The 16,075-nt window shown below is 45.9% G+C and overlaps 2 protein-coding genes across 2 annotated transcripts; both read right to left on the bottom strand.

Annotated features, from left to right (window-relative positions):
- Window positions 1-2,294: 2,294 nt before the first annotated feature.
- Window positions 2,295-7,292, bottom strand: LOC147985381 (uncharacterized). Its single transcript, XM_087539875.1, has 4 exons — window positions 7,237-7,292; window positions 6,729-6,811; window positions 3,199-3,508; window positions 2,295-2,370 (listed from the first exon to the last, which is right to left on the bottom strand). The coding sequence occupies exons 1-4, from the start codon at window positions 7,290-7,292 to the stop codon at window positions 2,295-2,297; spliced, it is 525 nt and encodes a 174-aa protein (XP_087396001.1).
- A 1,591-nt stretch (window positions 7,293-8,883) lies between these two features.
- Window positions 8,884-9,960, bottom strand: LOC147985380 (uncharacterized). The gene is made up of 3 exons (XM_087541538.1): window positions 9,907-9,960; window positions 9,283-9,774; window positions 8,884-9,135 (listed from the first exon to the last, which is right to left on the bottom strand). Exons 1-3 carry the CDS (start codon window positions 9,958-9,960, stop codon window positions 8,884-8,886), a joined length of 798 nt encoding a protein of 265 aa, XP_087397664.1.
- Between the last annotated feature and the right edge of the window lie 6,115 nt (window positions 9,961-16,075).

Here is a 16,075-nt window from a genome sequence, read left to right as displayed (position 1 = left end):
TTGTTGCCATGTTTAATGAACTGCAGTTGCCATGTTTACTCAACTGCAGTTGCCATGTTCGATGAACTGTAGTTGCCATGTTTGAACGAACTGTAATTCCATTGGCCACAACAACAAAAGGTGCTACAGAAAACTTCACATAAGAGTTTAACAAAAACCACACAAAACTTGTAGATTCTAGGAAGAAATAAAGCGTGCCAGCATGTACACGGCTTTCCAAGTGGACGAACATACGTTCAAGGTGTGTTCTATCATGGGCATTTTGGATTCAGAACCTGAAGACCCGGACAAGGGAAGGAACTACTTTGTGAAGGCATCGATAAGCGAAGGCTAATACTACTGCCAATGCTGCAAATTCGAATGGGACGGGATTGTGTGCTGTCACATACTAAAGGTAATGGACATGAACGCGGTGACACGAATGCCCCGCCATTTCATAAGGAGGCGATGGACTTGGGACGCTGACGACACATTGGCGCCGCAAACATCAAACGCAGTTTTGGCTATGCATGACGAGAGACCAGAGTCAACCATGGAAGTCGTGAGGCACTTGTGTTGACAAAGAACTATGCTAAACTAATTGATGAAGCGTGCAAGAGTGATGAGACAGCGAGGGTCGCAGAAAAACACAGGAAGACCCTCAAAAGAGAGCTTGATGAGATCAAGAAGAGGAAAGCTGAGGAAGCCTTACACAGGTTCCCCCGCACATCAAGTGTACCTTCATCCACGGGGCCATCATCTGAAAACTCGGATGTAGGATCTGGAACAGCAAGCACACAAACCCAGGTTAGGAACCCGCCCCGTTCATCACAAAAGGGCGTCCAAAAGAGATAAGATACAAATCGGGATGGGAGATTTAAGCAAAACACAAGAAACCAAAAAAGGGACGGGCAATCCGTAAGCAACATTGGAGCACTGTGACTTGGTCCATGGTGACATTTTTTTGTAATCTAGATGTTCTAAATTTTGTAAAAATTAGAGAGTGACTCTTCAGGGGCATCAGAATGTGAAGCAAAATGCCATGAATGAATAACTGCAGTTGCCACGTGTATGGTACTGAATTTCCCATGTTACTTGAACTGAATCTGCCATGCAATTTCTACTGAATCTGCCATGCAATTTCTACTAAATCTGCCACACCATTTCTACTGAATCTGCCATGCCATTTCTACTGAATTTGCCATGTTATTTGTACTGAATCTGCCATGTTAGTTGTACTGAATATGCCATGTTAGTTGTACTGACTCTTCATCGCGTAGATTTCCATGTTCAGTCGGTGCATTTTAGTCACACATATTGTATTGTGTTGCAAACTATGGGAAACAAGTTGAAACGGTCTCGTGCAGCAACCGCATAGGTTACGGCTGCGTGATCAAACTACCATGCTAGCCGGTACAGTTAGCAATGAAAAAAAGAACTAAACAGAAAAATGAAGAAGGACGATAACTTTCACTAACCGTGTCTGATGAACTACATTTGCCATGTTTTCAAACATCATAGGCGCTGTCAAAACACCAAACTGGTACTACCAACGATGAACGCATAATAATACTGAAAAACATAAATGTATCTGTTGTCACACCTCAAAAATAGGTTCACATCCACACATATATTACAGAAAATATCCAAATGTCGCTCACACACCACCACTACATACTAGGCTACGCGGAGATGCAGCCATAACATAGTACACGGACATAGTTTTGAAAGAACAAAGGTAATACCTTACATTCCTCGGCAACAGAATGTAAGGTGGGCGTTCGGTATGGAGCACCACGTGATCACTTGTACTTCTTGGCGGCTTTCTTGACAGCTTCCTCTATGAACTCACGTGCGTTGGACCGCATGTTGAAATATTCATTCATCAACCAGTTCCATGTATAAAATTTGCGGAGCTCGACGACCATTGCAGCTATGACGACAGGAACCCGTCGACCTTCCCACTTTGCAAGGTATTCCAACGTGTGAAAGCCGCAGTCGTGCCTAAACAAGAAAAGAATCAGGTTAACTCACAAGAACATAGAGAAAAAAAATCATAAACTTCAATTCAGAGGTGACAAAAAGAGGGTAAGCATTGGTTTGGAGGACACATGAAGAAAAGATGGGAAAATACCGGTTTCCTTGCTTCGTAGTCGCCACGTACTCAATTGGAAAATGTCTGATCTGGACCTTTGAGTTTTCATAGCGATGGTTCCATGTCTCTTTGAGGTTGTTGATGAAGTATTCATCATGCATAGTAAGGTCTGCACCAGCTTCTGAACGCATTGAATCAAGCACCTCAAAACGTTGGTTCTTCAGGTCAAGGCAGATCGCGTAGTGGTGACCAGACTTATCATGTGGTGCAAGCTCCTGGAACATGGGGAACAAGACCTGCAAACAAAAATGAAGGAAAGAAGAAGCAGAGCTCACATTAAGAATAGAAATGATGTAGTTGGGAAAAAGACATGTAAAGATATCACCAGTTACACTGACAGGCACATGAATGACATAAAAGCATCAAGGGTCCAAGAAAAGTAGACCAACGTATAATGTTTAGTTACAGTGGGTAACTAAAAGAATTTGCCATCCATGTATGAACAAAGTTGCCATGTATTTTAGTTAGAAGTTTCCACATAGGCTGTATTAAGAAAGCAAATCAGAAGTCATTTTACATGGCAGTTGTTGCCACATGAAACAACTGTCACAAAACAGGGTGTAGCCAAAATCTGAAGCATAGCTACTGGCAAAAAAATAACATGGGAGGAAAAAATGTGCAAAAAAGGAAGGAGTACTCACACATTTCTTCATTGTGAGCTTGAAATCACCATGCGCAGCAAAATGCTTCCTCATGATTTTGTGGTGGAAGTCACCATCCCATATTTTGCATGTCGCAGTGTGTTGCATGATTGTTTTGTTGGGAGACATATCCATATGCCTGTTGATGAAGTCAATCCCACATGCAACTACATTCTTCGACATTTTGCCGAATGGCCCCACAGACTCGGCAAGATCACCCAGGTCAACGTACGTCGCATCGCATTGTATGATCTTGGTTCTATCCAAATATGAGCTGTATGAAAATGATATAACATGAAAGAATCATGTCTACTAAGTAAAAAAAGAAATAAAACATAAACAGAGCATATCTAGAAATAGCAAAAGCATGAATAGTAAAAAAGAGCAAAGCAAATGAGAGGTTTATGAGGGTGTGGTCATTACGCTTTCAGCTCCTTCATGTGATTGCTGTTGGACCTCGCATTTCCAAAGTGCTTGACAATGTCGTACAGCTGGTTTTGATCCTTTCTGTCCTTGACTTCCGGCTCATAATCATCCGCAGGTGGCGCGTGAACTACCCTACGCTGCCTCACAGAACCAGGGGTGGCACTTCTAATGGTATCCTCAGATACCGACTCAGCAGGCATGTTGGAACTTGATTGGCCCTGACCTCGTGAGGACCTTCTCTGCAATGCTGCCTCCTCAATCCTGAGGTAAGCTTCATCAAGTGACAGCGTAATCTCCTCAGGGGTGGCTGCAAGGATCAAAAAAGTGGGTTAGGATACCTAGAAAAGAAAACAAATTTAGTGTGAAAGAAAGGTTGCAGAAATATGAGATGTAGGCACAGAAAGTAGGGAGTTGCCATGTGCAGGCAACTCCAGTTGCCATGTGCAATGCATTGTAGTTGCCATGTGACAACAACTACAGTTGCCATGATGTATCTGTTGGGGAACGTAGCATAAATTCAAAATTTTCCTACATGTCACCAAGATCTATCTATGGAGTCATCTAGCAACGAGGGAGGAGTGGATCTACATACCCTTGTAGATCGCGCACGGAAGCGTTCAAGAGAACGGGGTTGATGGAGTCGTACTCGTCGTGATCCAAATCACCGATGATCCTAGCGCCGAACGGACGGCACCTCCGCGTTCAACACACGTACGGAGCAGCGAAATCTCCTCCTTCTTGATCCAGCAAGGGGGGAGGAGAGGTTGATGGAGATCCAGCAGCACGACGGCGTGGTGGTGGAAGCAGCGGGATTCCAACAGGGCTTCGCCAAGCACTGCGGGAGGAGGGAGATGTGTCATGGGAGGGAGAGGGAGGCGCCAGGGCTTAGGTTGGGCTGCCCTCCCTTCCCCGCACTATATATAGGGCCAAGGGAGAGGGGGGAGGCGCAGCCTTGGCCCTTCCTCCAAGGAAGGGTGCGGCCAGGGGAGGAGTCCCTCCTCCCCAAGGCACCTCGGAGGTGCCTTCCCCCTTTAGGACTCTTCCTTTCCCTCTTCTCTTGGCGCATGGGCCTCTTGGGGCTGGTGCCCTTGGCCCATATAGGCCAAGGCGCACCCCCTACAGCCCATGTGCCCCCCCGGGGCAGGTGGCCCCACCCGGTGGACCCCCGGGACCCTTCCGGTGGTCCCGGTACAATACCGGTGACCCCGAAACTTGTCCCGATGGCCGAAATAGCACTTCCTATATATAGTTCTTTACCTCCGGACCATTCCGGAACTCCTCGTGACGTTCGGGATCTCATCTGGGACTCCGAACAACATTCGGGTTACCGCATACTAATATCTCTATAACCCTAGCGTCACCGAACCTTAAGTGTGTAGACCCTACGGGTTCGGGAGACATGCAGACATGACCAAGATGACTCTCCGGTCAATAACCAACAGCGGGATCTGGATACCCATGTTGGCTCCCACATGTTCCACGATGATCTCATCGGATGAACCACGATGTCAAGGACTTAATCAATCCCGTATGCAATTCCCTTTGTCTATCGGTACGATACTTGCCCGAGATTCGATCATTGGTATCCCGATACCGTGTTCAATCTCGTTACCGGCAAGTCTCTTTACTCGTTCCGTAACACATCATCCCGTGATCAACTCCTTGATCACATATTGTGCACATTATGATGATGTCCTACCGAGTGGGCCCAGAGATACCTCTCCGTCACACGGAGTGACAAATCCCAGTCTCGATTCGTGCCAACCCAACAGACACTTTCGGAGATACCTGTAGTATACCTTTATAGCCACCCAGTTACGTTGTGATGTTTGGCACACCCAAAGCACTCCTACGGTATCCGGGAGTTGCACAATCTCATGGTCTAAGGAAATGATACTTGACATTAGAAAAGCTTTAGCATACGAACTACATGATCTTGTGCTAGGCTTAGGATTGGGTCTTTGTCCATCACATCATTCTCCTAATGATGTGATCCCGTTATCAATGACATCCAATGTCCATGGTCAGGAAACCGTAACCATCTATTGATCAACGAGCTAGTCAACTAGAGGCTTACTAGGGACATGGTGTTGTCTATGTATCCACACATGTATCTGAGTTTCCTATCAATACAATTCTAGCATGGATAATAAACGATTATCATGAATAAGGAAATATAATAATAACTAATTTATTATTGCCTCTAGGGCATATTTCCAACAGTATCAACTGCAGTTGCCATGTGCCTGCAGAATGGAAAATGCAGCATGGCAACAGAAAAATGTAGGTGACAGCGTGTAAGCAAATCCAGTTGCCATGTCCATCAGATAACATTTGCCATCACAAAAAGTGAGAACCCAAAAAAGCTTGGGACAAAAGTCAGACTAAAAAGATGTATACACGAAAATGATAAACGCATAAGAAATGTACCTTGCACAATCGGCTCTGCGAACTTCACAGCCTTCCTGCCCTCGACCATTGGCTGCGCCATCACTGGGGCCATGCCTGCCGGGAAAGCAAAGGCAACTGGTGAAGGATCTTGCACCACTGGTTCATCTTGACTGCGATCAATGCCAAGGCTAAAGCTCGGTGGGGTGAAGTCCATTGGGTGCCTCTCCTGCCTACTGGCCGGACCGCGAACAACTTGCTAGGCAAAATCCAAGGGTGAAAGATCAACAAACATTTCTGCATCGGCCGCTGCAGAATCATCGGGCTTATTCATAGGGGGGCGTGCTGTCAGCGGTATCAGTCGCAGATTTCTTGACAATCTTCTTGTTTGGGCTGTAGGGGACACCGATGTTGACTGGGAGCTTAGAAGTGCGCAGATTTAAGCTGGGGTTATCCACTGCGGGTAAAGACGCAGTCTGCTCCGCACGTTCACCTCTATCAGTCGTGCCCGGCTTGCCACCTGGGTCGGTTGTACTCTGGTCTTCCGTTCTCTCCATAACATTGCTTCTGGTAGGTGGTGGGAACAGTGTGGACGCAAGCACATAACCAGAGTCACCTCTGCTGCTCCTAGCTACAGCCAGCGCATTGGGTGTGTCTGCAGATTGCTTGCAGGGGCTACGACGGCTAGGTGGAAGACCAGCTCGCGTAACGGTCACCTTGGCAACCTCTGGAGCACCAAAAGCTAAGAGTCTCACCTATGGATGGCATATCATTATGAACTGTCACCTCAGCCCCTTCTTTCATGGACGTAGAAGTGCCACCACCCACGCGCTTGGAATCCGTGTCAGATGAGCGGGAATCTTCCTTGCTTAGGTTGATCTCGGGGGCGTCCACTTCAACACTTGCTGATCGGGTAGCATGGCTCACAGCAGCATCCTTCATTGCGAGCAGAGTGGGCAATATTTCAGCAGTCCTGGCAGATACCGACTCGTCACTCCCAGATGTACGGATGCCTGCTGTCATAGCCTGCACATCTGCAACCGGCGGAGATGGTCGGCCGCTTGCACCAGAGCTAGTGGGAACAGTGGACGGTGCAGCAGCAGGTTTGTGCACTGGCGCCTCATGAACGTCTGAGTTGCCACTTGTCGACAGCTTTGAGTGTATGCGTTCGAGTGGGTCTCTGGGGTTCTGCTTGGTCACGCGTGTGGTAGTCTTCTTCACACTGAAAAAAATAAAACACATGAACATTGTTAGATGAACAACTGATAGTTGCCATGTAGGTGGAATAAGAGTTGCCATGTGGCCCAGTTAGCAGTTGCCATGCAGAACAAGCAGCAGTTGCCATGGTACACATCTTAAAAAATGTGTGATGTGCCAGGACTGTCATTTCAAAACTAGGTGTGGATGAGTGCACAAACAGATGGAAAAGCTGGTATTTGCCATGTAGGTGGAATAAGAGTTGCCATTTTGCCTAGTTAGCAGTTGCCATGCAAAACAAGCAGGAGTTGCCATGTAGTAAAAAGAAATAGAGCATGGGAGAAACAACAGTTGCAATGTGGGACTGATGGCAGTAGACCATGTGGCAAGCTAAACAGTTGCATTGAAAAGCAAAAATATAGCAATGAAAAAAGAACAGGGATAGCCTACTTCTTGACTGTCTTCCTCAAATCTGGCAACATGATGGGATCACCGGTGTTGGACATCGACGTACAAGGAGATGACCTAGTGGAAGGCGTGTCACCAGCAATAGGGGCACCCTTGTTCAATCGAGCAGAAACACGGGTTGGCGTTGGTGCTTGTTTCTTCGTAACTGCTCGTCCACTAGCTGTCGCCTCGCTGCACATATAAGAAAGAGGCAGAAAAAGGTGCCAAGTGCCAGACACGAAAATCGTTGTCATGCTTAGCAAAAACAAATGGAAAAGGGGGTCAGTTTGTTCGAAAGGATAGACAAAACAAAACACTAAAATAGAATTCGAACCTCCTCCTAGCAGCTAAGGGATCGGTCCTAGGTCTCTTGACAGGAGAGCCCTGCCCAACCTCCTCTGGATCCCTCCCCCTCTTTGAGGGCGACACCCCCTTGCCTCTCGCAACTGTCTGTTCTTTGACTTTCTCCGGTGAGGGGACATCTGGTACACCCTTGCCCTTCTTACCACCTGCACGAACATCGACATGTTCATCATCGTCGGGGTCATGTTGCACGTTCTCCATGTCACCGTCGTCATCCTTGTCGAGAGCAGCATCTCCATCTAGTTCATCTTGTGTGTCAGGAAGCTCCTGCGAGCTGTTGTAGTCATACCGACCACGGCAACTAGTTGGCCGATGTTTCTATTCTGCAACGAATGGAGTGAACTGCCTCGCAACCGCGTCGCTGTCAGAGCCATTAAGGGACGTCCAACCGTCAACTAACTTCCCGAGCAAGCTGGTCATTCCGGATGCAAGCTACCCAATTAGATGCTCAACAGGTGCCCTTGCCTGTGCACGAAACAAGAAGCAGCAGTAACCAACCGTATTAAAGTCACGTGCACAAGATCAAAATAAACCAAACACAACCATAGATATATATCCTTGATTACCTCAACAGGACAAGACGGAGCTGAGTGCACGCCCATCCACTTTCCAAAGTTTTGAGGCGCACCAAACACGCTGTAGTCTATAGCATGCTTGGCCATCAGCTGGAAAAAACCAAAAAAACAGCTAGCATGTAAAGAGAGAAAACAATGAACACTAACCAACAGTTCATGTATTGCAAAAATAAAAAATAAAAAAGAGGTAGAGGATAGAAGTTTCAAAATGGATGGCAGAGTTGCCATGTGGCGTAAGACATGGATACCATGCACAGACATCCATGGCTAACAAGGTAGTCATCTCTTGTTAGCCACGTGCGGTTGCCGTATGGGGATTTTTTCATATGTTATGCAGCGTCAAAATTGAAAGAATGTCGTGCAAAGAAAGAAGCCAGAACTAACCTACAGTTTCTCGTATTTCGTATCAGTTATCTTGTCCGCGGCAAGCACCGCCTTGACAACATCATAAGTCCACGCAGAAACAACAAACTTGTGTGGAGGCGGCGGGCCTCCTATCCCAGTAAAGTCCAAAGTGGACAGATCAAGACGATCGACGTACATGAGCTGATGTACAACAATTTAAAAAGAAAAAAATATCAGTTGCCATCATGGTATTTTGCAAAAAAAGAAGCTAACGTATGTTCCTTCAATCATCAAGTTGGAAGGCATGAAGAAGGAAAGAGTTGCCATGTATTTCTGTTAGTTGCCATCTATATGTGTTAGTTGCCATCTAGTTATGTTGGCAGTTGCCATCTTGTTCTGATGGCAGTTGCCATCTTGTTATGATGGTAGTTGCCACAATGTCACCATGATGGTTGCCATGCATGCTCAAGGAGCTAGGAGTGTTTGCAAAAGAGTAGTACAAAAATACCATTAAATGGAGTCGACAACCCTTCTGGTACATCTTGTTTGAGAATGCATCATGCAGGAAGTCCGCAATGAACTTACACCAATTCATGTTCTTCACTTCTTTTAGTTTTGCCTACACGACATAAATTTTAGGACAAGAAGTTGCTGCATCAGAAATCAAAATGGGAAAACATCAAAAAACTGGTAGTGAGTAGCTTACAGATGACATAGGAGTCAAAAGATTGAAGGAAAAATGAAGGAGTAGAGATAGAGCATTCACCAGGATGGGGAAGCATTCGTTGCTTGGGCGAAGAGATGTGGTCGGTGCAAAAATAGCTGAGATTAGGTACATGAGTAGCTTCATCTTAAAAACTTCGCCATGGCTTTTCATGCCCTCTAGCGAATTTGCCAGCACGGTCGTGTTCGGCGTGGATGTCATCCCTGGAAACAAACGGGCAAACAACGTTTCCTCAATCGTATTATTGACCTCATACGGGACTTTGATTTCTCCACGGGGCACACCCAACATGCAGAACACGGATTCCTCGTCTAATGGCAGTCTTCCACGTCCCGGAATCACAAATTCCCTGGAGGCGGGCTCGTAAATCTCACCGAGCCAGTCGCATACAGGGTTCACTAGATTCTTGCACCGAAAATCCATCAGAGCCTGCATCCCCAACTCAGCAGCAGCTCCCTTCTGGTCGTCGGTGAATCCCTTGGTCAATATAGTCAGGCATTCCTGTGAAGACCTATTGCGATTACGTTTCTTCTTCTGCAAAATAGAGAAATGATCATTTATTGCCATGTTTCACTATCATGAAGGTTTAGACCCTATCAAACGATTGCAAACTCAACATGACATTCAAAACATATGGGGGAAGGGGGGCTGGGGGTGGACAGTTACCTCATCGCCGTCTGTTGTCCGTCTAGTTGCATGATTCTGCCGCAGTAACTCCATGAAATCATCATCATCGTCTTGATGATCGCCGCGAGCCATTCTACTGAGGTAAGAACAAATCAAAATGTCAGGGTGAAAAATGAAAGTATGAAGTAAGCAGTTGCCACCTAACAGAATGTACTTGCCACATGGGCTCAATTGAAAGTGGCAAAAAGTTTAGGCAATATCGTATGAACACCCACACTCCCTATGATTGTCCAACAATAAATGTGGCAACAAAACACATTGGCTTCATTTGAAAAATGTACAGATCATAAGGCACTTGAAACAAAATGCTGAAGTTGCCATGTTAGCACAAGATAGTACGAAAGAAAGGCACAAATCTTCGGCCGCACAAACATATAATGTGGCAACTCACACTCTGTCCTCATACAAAAAATGAGTTGTCATATATTCAAAGGAAAATGTACTAGGTTGAAATTGCCATGTTAAAATGCAAGACAATTCAGAAATTGTTGAAAACATCTACTGAACAACCTGTAATGTGGCAACTCACACACTGACCTCATATTAAAAATGAGTTGCCATGTAGTACGGCCAAATATGTTCAGATATCACAAGTTTGCATGGCAAAACACAAAATTGAGTATATGGTACTATGAATTTGCCACATTATCCTGCCTACATCATGGCAACAACCATAGTGTGTTAACAGAAATACTTGCCATATGGAAATCATACTTGTGGCAACTGACACATTTGATCAGGAAATTAGTTGCCATCTAGTGCACATAGTTGTCATATATTCAAAGGAAAATGTACTAGGTTGAAATTGCCATGTTAAAATACAAGACAATTCAAAAAGTGTTGAAAACATCTACTGAACAACCTGTAATGTGGCAACTCACACACTGACCTCATATTAAAAATGAGTTGCCATGTAATACGGTCAAATATGTTTAGATATCACAAGTCAGCATGGCAAAACACAAAATTGAGTCTATTATACAGTGAATTTGCCACATTATCCTGCCTACATCATGGCAACAGCCTTAGTGTGTTAATAGAAATACTTGCCGCATGGAAATCATACTGTGTGGCAACAGACACATTTGATCAGGAAATTAGTTGCCATCCAGTGCACATGGTTGCTGAAACTACCATGACTACCTATTTACTACACTTTATCATGCCTACAGCATGGCAGCAGCCATAGTGTGTGCACAAAAATAGTTGCCACATGGAAAACAAATTTGTGGCAACTGACACAGTTGATCAGGGAATTAGTTGCCATCCAGTGCAGATAGTTATTGAAACTATCATGTCTACCTTCATACTGCACTTTGAAATACAACTACCTAGATCTAGGGTTCATTGGCAACTATCATAACCTGAAATTCATCAATAAAAAACTTCCTGCACTGATCGCAAAATAGCATTTCACTACAGGAATCAGCTATTTTGCCGTCTGCCACGGCAGACGGCAAAGGCATGAACGGCGGACGGCAAAGGCCTTTGCCGTCAGCCGCGGACGGCAAAAGGCTCCGGCAAAGTAGGCTACGGTAAACAGCTACTTTGCCGTCTGCTTCCTGGCGGCTGACGGCAAAGGCCCTTTGCCGTCTGCGGCGGACGGCAAAGAGAGCGGACGGCAATAATTGCGCTGTCAGTCCGTTAAGTGGCTAACGGCAGGCCTTTGCCGTCCGCCGCTGACGGCAAAATTTCTAGTGTCTTTGCCGTCCGCCGTATGATGTCATCTACACGTCACTACATGGCAGGTTCTTTGCCGTCTGCCACTGATGGCAAAGTGCAGGTTCTTTGCCGTCTGCCACTGATGGCAAAGTCTTTGCCATCTGCCACTGTAGGCAAACTGACCAAATGGGTCAGCTCCCAGGAAGCACAACTGGATGCCACGTGTCTTATTTGCCGTCCGCGGCAGACGGCAAAGAGCCCGTTGCTGTCGGTGGCAGACGGCAAAGAGCCTGCATATTGGCTCTTTTATCTGTTTTTATTAAATCCAACAATTTTCATCACAAATATATATGACATATATAGATATATTTCAAAAGGCCATTACAGAGCAAACATATAAGATATCCAACACATAACTTCATCATCCAACCATATATATTACATGCATAGTTCCATCATACATAACAAGTTCAACATAGAGGCATCCAACCATATATATTACAATAGTTTCATCCAACGATACATGCGTAGTTCAACGATACAAAAGAAACAGAGAAAGGGATAAGGAGCACTCCATCTATGCAAGCTTTCGTCAAGTGAATGAAATCTGCAAAATGAAAATAAGAAAGTTAGAACAAGAAGAGTAGAACAAGAAGAAGAGTAGAACAAGAAGAAGACTAGAACAAGAAGAGTAGAACAAGAAGAAGACTAGAACAAGAAGAGTATGTCATTTATGAGCTAACTTACGTGAAATGGATCATATATGAGCTAACTAAGTTGAAATGGGTCGTTTATGAGCTAGTTAAGGTGAAATGGATCATTTATGAGCTAACTTAGTTGAAATGGGTTGTTTATGAGCTAACTAAGGTCAAATGGATCGTTTTTGAGGTAACTAAGGTGAAATGGATCGTTTTTTAGCTAACTTAGGTGAAATGGATCATTTATGAGCTAACTTAGTTGAAATGGATCGTTTTTGAGCTAACTTAGGTGAAATGGATCATTCATGAGCTAATTTAGTTGAAATGGATCTTTTTGAGCTAACTTAGGCGAAATGGATCATTTAAGAGCTAATTTAGGTGAAATGGATTGTTTTTAGCTAACTTGGTGAAATGGATCGTTTATGAGCTAAATTAGTTGAAATGGATCGTTTATGAGATAACCTAGGTAAGATGGGTCATTTTGGAGTTAACCTAGGTGAAATGGGTCATTTTAAAGCTAACGTAGGTAAAATGGATCATTTAGGAGCTAATCTAGGTAAAATGGGTCATTTTTGAGCTAACTTGGATGAACTGGATCATTTATAAGCTAACCTAGGTAAAATGGGTCATTTTAGAGCTAACTTAGGTAAAATGGATCGTCTATGAGCTAACTAAGCTAAGTACAGATCGTTTTAGAGCTAAATTAGGTAAAATGGATGGTTTTGGAGGTCAGTAAGCTTATTAAGTCATTTTGGAGGAGAAGAAGCTAAGTCTAGGTCATTATGGTAAGCATTGGAGGAAATAAAGCTAAGTCTAGGTCTTTATGCATGTGTTAAGCAAAACACTAGATAAACTTACCAAGATCCAGGAGGTGTAGGAGCGGGGTGGCTCGTGTTGGTAGATGGAGAAGGATCGTGCGATGCTTGTCTGGAGTTACACTGCACCAAAGATCATTTCCAATGTCTTGTTAGCATGATGACACTCAAATGTTAAGACTAGCAAGTAATGTCCATTCAAATAAAACTCACCGTGGTCCCAGGAGCAATCACTGGCATCGGCGGAGCGGTCTGACCTGTCTTCTCGCACACAGACTGCACATTTGGTTTTGACGACTCAGTCATACTAGTTAGTAATGAGACAAACACTACATGAATGTTTTAGCTAATCTGCAGAAGAAACTTACCACAAGGAGCTCGTACATGGCCCTTGCCTGCATGTCATTCCGTGCCCTCTCCTCCTCCATCATCTTTGTCGTCCTCTCCTCCAACTCCCGCTGCCTCTCCGCCGCCTCCGCCAGAAGTTTCTCCGTTCTATCTCTCTCACTCTGTATAGCAGCCTGCAACACCACTCACATGACCATTTGTAATCATTGATGGAAGCGCACACAATGTAATTAATGGAGAAAGATAACTGAGTACGTATCACTAACCTTGATGGCGAGTTGCACTGGCCGTTCACGAGGCCTTATCTCAGGAGCGGAGCTCGACTGGCGCGCCTTGATCTTCGGGAGAGTGCTAGGACAACGGATAAGTCCATCTCCAATGGCTATGGAGCCATGGGACCTCCCGCCACCAGATATCATCACCAGCTCTGGATCAATGGGACCCTGGCTCGGGTTAAAGTCCTCCCCTTTCCTCGCCTTCCCCTCATCTCTATATCTCACGAGCTTGTTGTGGGAGGAGATGTTGGTGAAGTTGTTTGCATCATCGAGGTCAGACTGAGAGAAAGCCTTCACTTTCTTGAAAGAGGCAGTGTGGGCCATGGCATACAGGTCGTACACCTCTGGCACCTTATCCGCCTTATTGTAGCGTGCCTGAAAGAGAGAAACAATGAAAATTAGTAATTAAAGGGCTCAAGCTAGCATGATGAATGAATTGCATGAATCATGAAGCAAACCACATACCCAGTTGCGCCCGAACTGATATAAGTTGGAGCTGCCTTGATGGTGTGGCACACCTTCCATTTGGGCACGTTTTTCCTTGGCCTCGTTGTGGAGGGCTAGCCATTGTTTTGAGCACCACTCATCGACCAACACCTCCCAACAATCCATCCGATCCGCACACCATCTCGGAGGCGCCTAAGTTAGCAAATAGAAACTTGAGCGCTACGGCTAAGAATTACTAAATGAAGGAACTTAAGTAGAGAAGGCCTTAAGAATTACCTTCATGTACTGCTCCTTACTCAAGAACTTATCGCGGCACGCCGGCTTGGTCTTCTTGATACCACGCAAGGCGTAGTAGTCTCGAACAGCTTGCACCCGAGCCTCGTGCCGTAAGTTCTGGAGTAGGCGCTTGCAGACGTTCTCGATAACATGTGCCGCGTCCTCCTCATATCCCTCCTCACACCTGTAGAATGTCTGCAATCAAATGAGACAATATTGATTAGTAAAATTAATAACTAGCTAGTTGAAGATTTTTAAATGTGTAAAGGAGAAATTACCCAGAACTTTCTGATCACCATGTCTGCCCTCGTGTCGCACACGACACCGTCGATAATCTCATCCGGCGGGGCCGGGGCAGCCACGTAGTGCTCCCAGCTCAATCCAAGCTCTGGAAGCCGACCCTCACCAGGCAACGTGACAAACCCCGGGAAGTTTTGCCGGCAAAGAACTCCAAGGACGGAGTTGGGCCGGCGGACACTATGATGGTGGTCCCAACCCCTGCAGCATGACAAGGCCAACGCATTAGTTATTTGAAGAAACGTGAATGCAGAAGGTACAAAAATATTAAATGCACTTACGTACCTCTCCCCATCAGGGAAAATCAACCACCTCTGCCCGCGGGTCACCGGCACGGACGGGAGCCGTGTAGCACCACACTGGTAGACGTTGCCCCCCTCCTCCCCCTCCTCATCAGTCGGCTCCCCGCCATCATCAGCATGGCCACTCGGCTCCCCGCCATGCTCAGGCTGACCCGGCCAGGTACCCCATCCAGACGTGTGCTCCTCTGGGGTCTCGTGGGCCCAAGTCTCGTGGGCCGAAGGCCCGTCGCCCCGAGGCTCGTGGGCCGAAGACTCGTGGACCGGAGGCTCGTGGACCGGAGTCCGTGCAGCCTCCTCCTCAGACGAGTCCACCCTAGCAGTCACGTGCTCGGGTGAAACAGTTGGGGGTGGCGGTGAGGAAGGCGCCCTAGCAGTCACCGTACGTCCTCTCCCGCGACCACGTACTCCAGCTCCTCTCTTCTTCTTACCTCGTCCCCTGCTGGGCACCGCGGTCGACGAAGAAGGGCCCGGTGGTGTCGCCATACTGTCCAGCAACGCTCGGCGGAGAGGTGCGTGTGGAATGGAAGACCTCGCACCACGCGCCGACGAAGAAGGGGCCTCGGCGCGCTCCCGACCAGCGCCCACCATCTTTCAACACCTGCCATGACAAAGAATAAACGAAATTAGTACAACATAAAAAAAGTACCGACATGAATAATAATATGTATATCACTTAAGTGTATCATCATCAAGTACAACATAAAAAAATTGAATACCTGACACTACTAATAATCTCGATCAGTATCATCAATAAATGCATAATCATCATCATCACTATAATCAATGATGGGCTCATAGGGTTCATTGGCATCAACATGTGCAAGGCCACCTTGACGTAATCGGTCAAGCATTGACAGGTCATCCGCAGCAGTAACCTCTTCTTGTTCCGGCTCTTCTTGTTCCTCCTCTGGGGTGATGTCGGATTCATTGTCGCTGTCTACTTCAATGTTTTGGGGTGAAGTATAGCGGTTCTTGAAACGCTTTTTGGAAAGACGTGTCTCTTGGAAGAATTCTCCTTCATATGTGTC

The sequence above is a fragment of the Triticum urartu genome, chromosome 2A, assembly GCF_056163025.1.
Source record: "Triticum urartu cultivar PI428250 chromosome 2A, HENAU_Tu73, whole genome shotgun sequence".
Classification (NCBI taxonomy): Eukaryota; Viridiplantae; Streptophyta; class Magnoliopsida; order Poales; family Poaceae; genus Triticum; species Triticum urartu.
Note: the sequence above shows the minus strand (reverse complement) of the source record. Positions and strands in the feature narration are given on the sequence as shown.

Excerpts from the sequence above, each read along its gene's own strand:
- LOC147985381 (XM_087539875.1), bottom strand. The coding sequence starts at position 7,292 with ATGTCCAACACCGGTGATCCCATCATGTTGCCAGATTTGAGGAAGACA. Across the intron at positions 6,812-7,236 it reads TTGAGGAAGACAGTCAAGAA|TGTGAAGAAGACTACCACAC; the intron begins GTAGGCTATCCC and ends TATTTTTTTCAG. Across the intron at positions 3,509-6,728 it reads CTCAAAGCTGTCGACAAGTG|CCACCCCTGAGGAGATTACG; the intron begins GCAACTCAGACG and ends TGATCCTTGCAG.
- LOC147985380 (XM_087541538.1), bottom strand. The coding sequence starts at position 9,960 with ATGGAGTTACTGCGGCAGAATCATGCAACTAGACGGACAACAGACGGC. Across the intron at positions 9,775-9,906 it reads GGACAACAGACGGCGATGAG|AAGAAGAAACGTAATCGCAA; the intron begins GTAACTGTCCAC and ends TCTATTTTGCAG. Across the intron at positions 9,136-9,282 it reads ACGAATGCTTCCCCATCCTG|GCAAAACTAAAAGAAGTGAA; the intron begins GTGAATGCTCTA and ends TATGTCGTGTAG.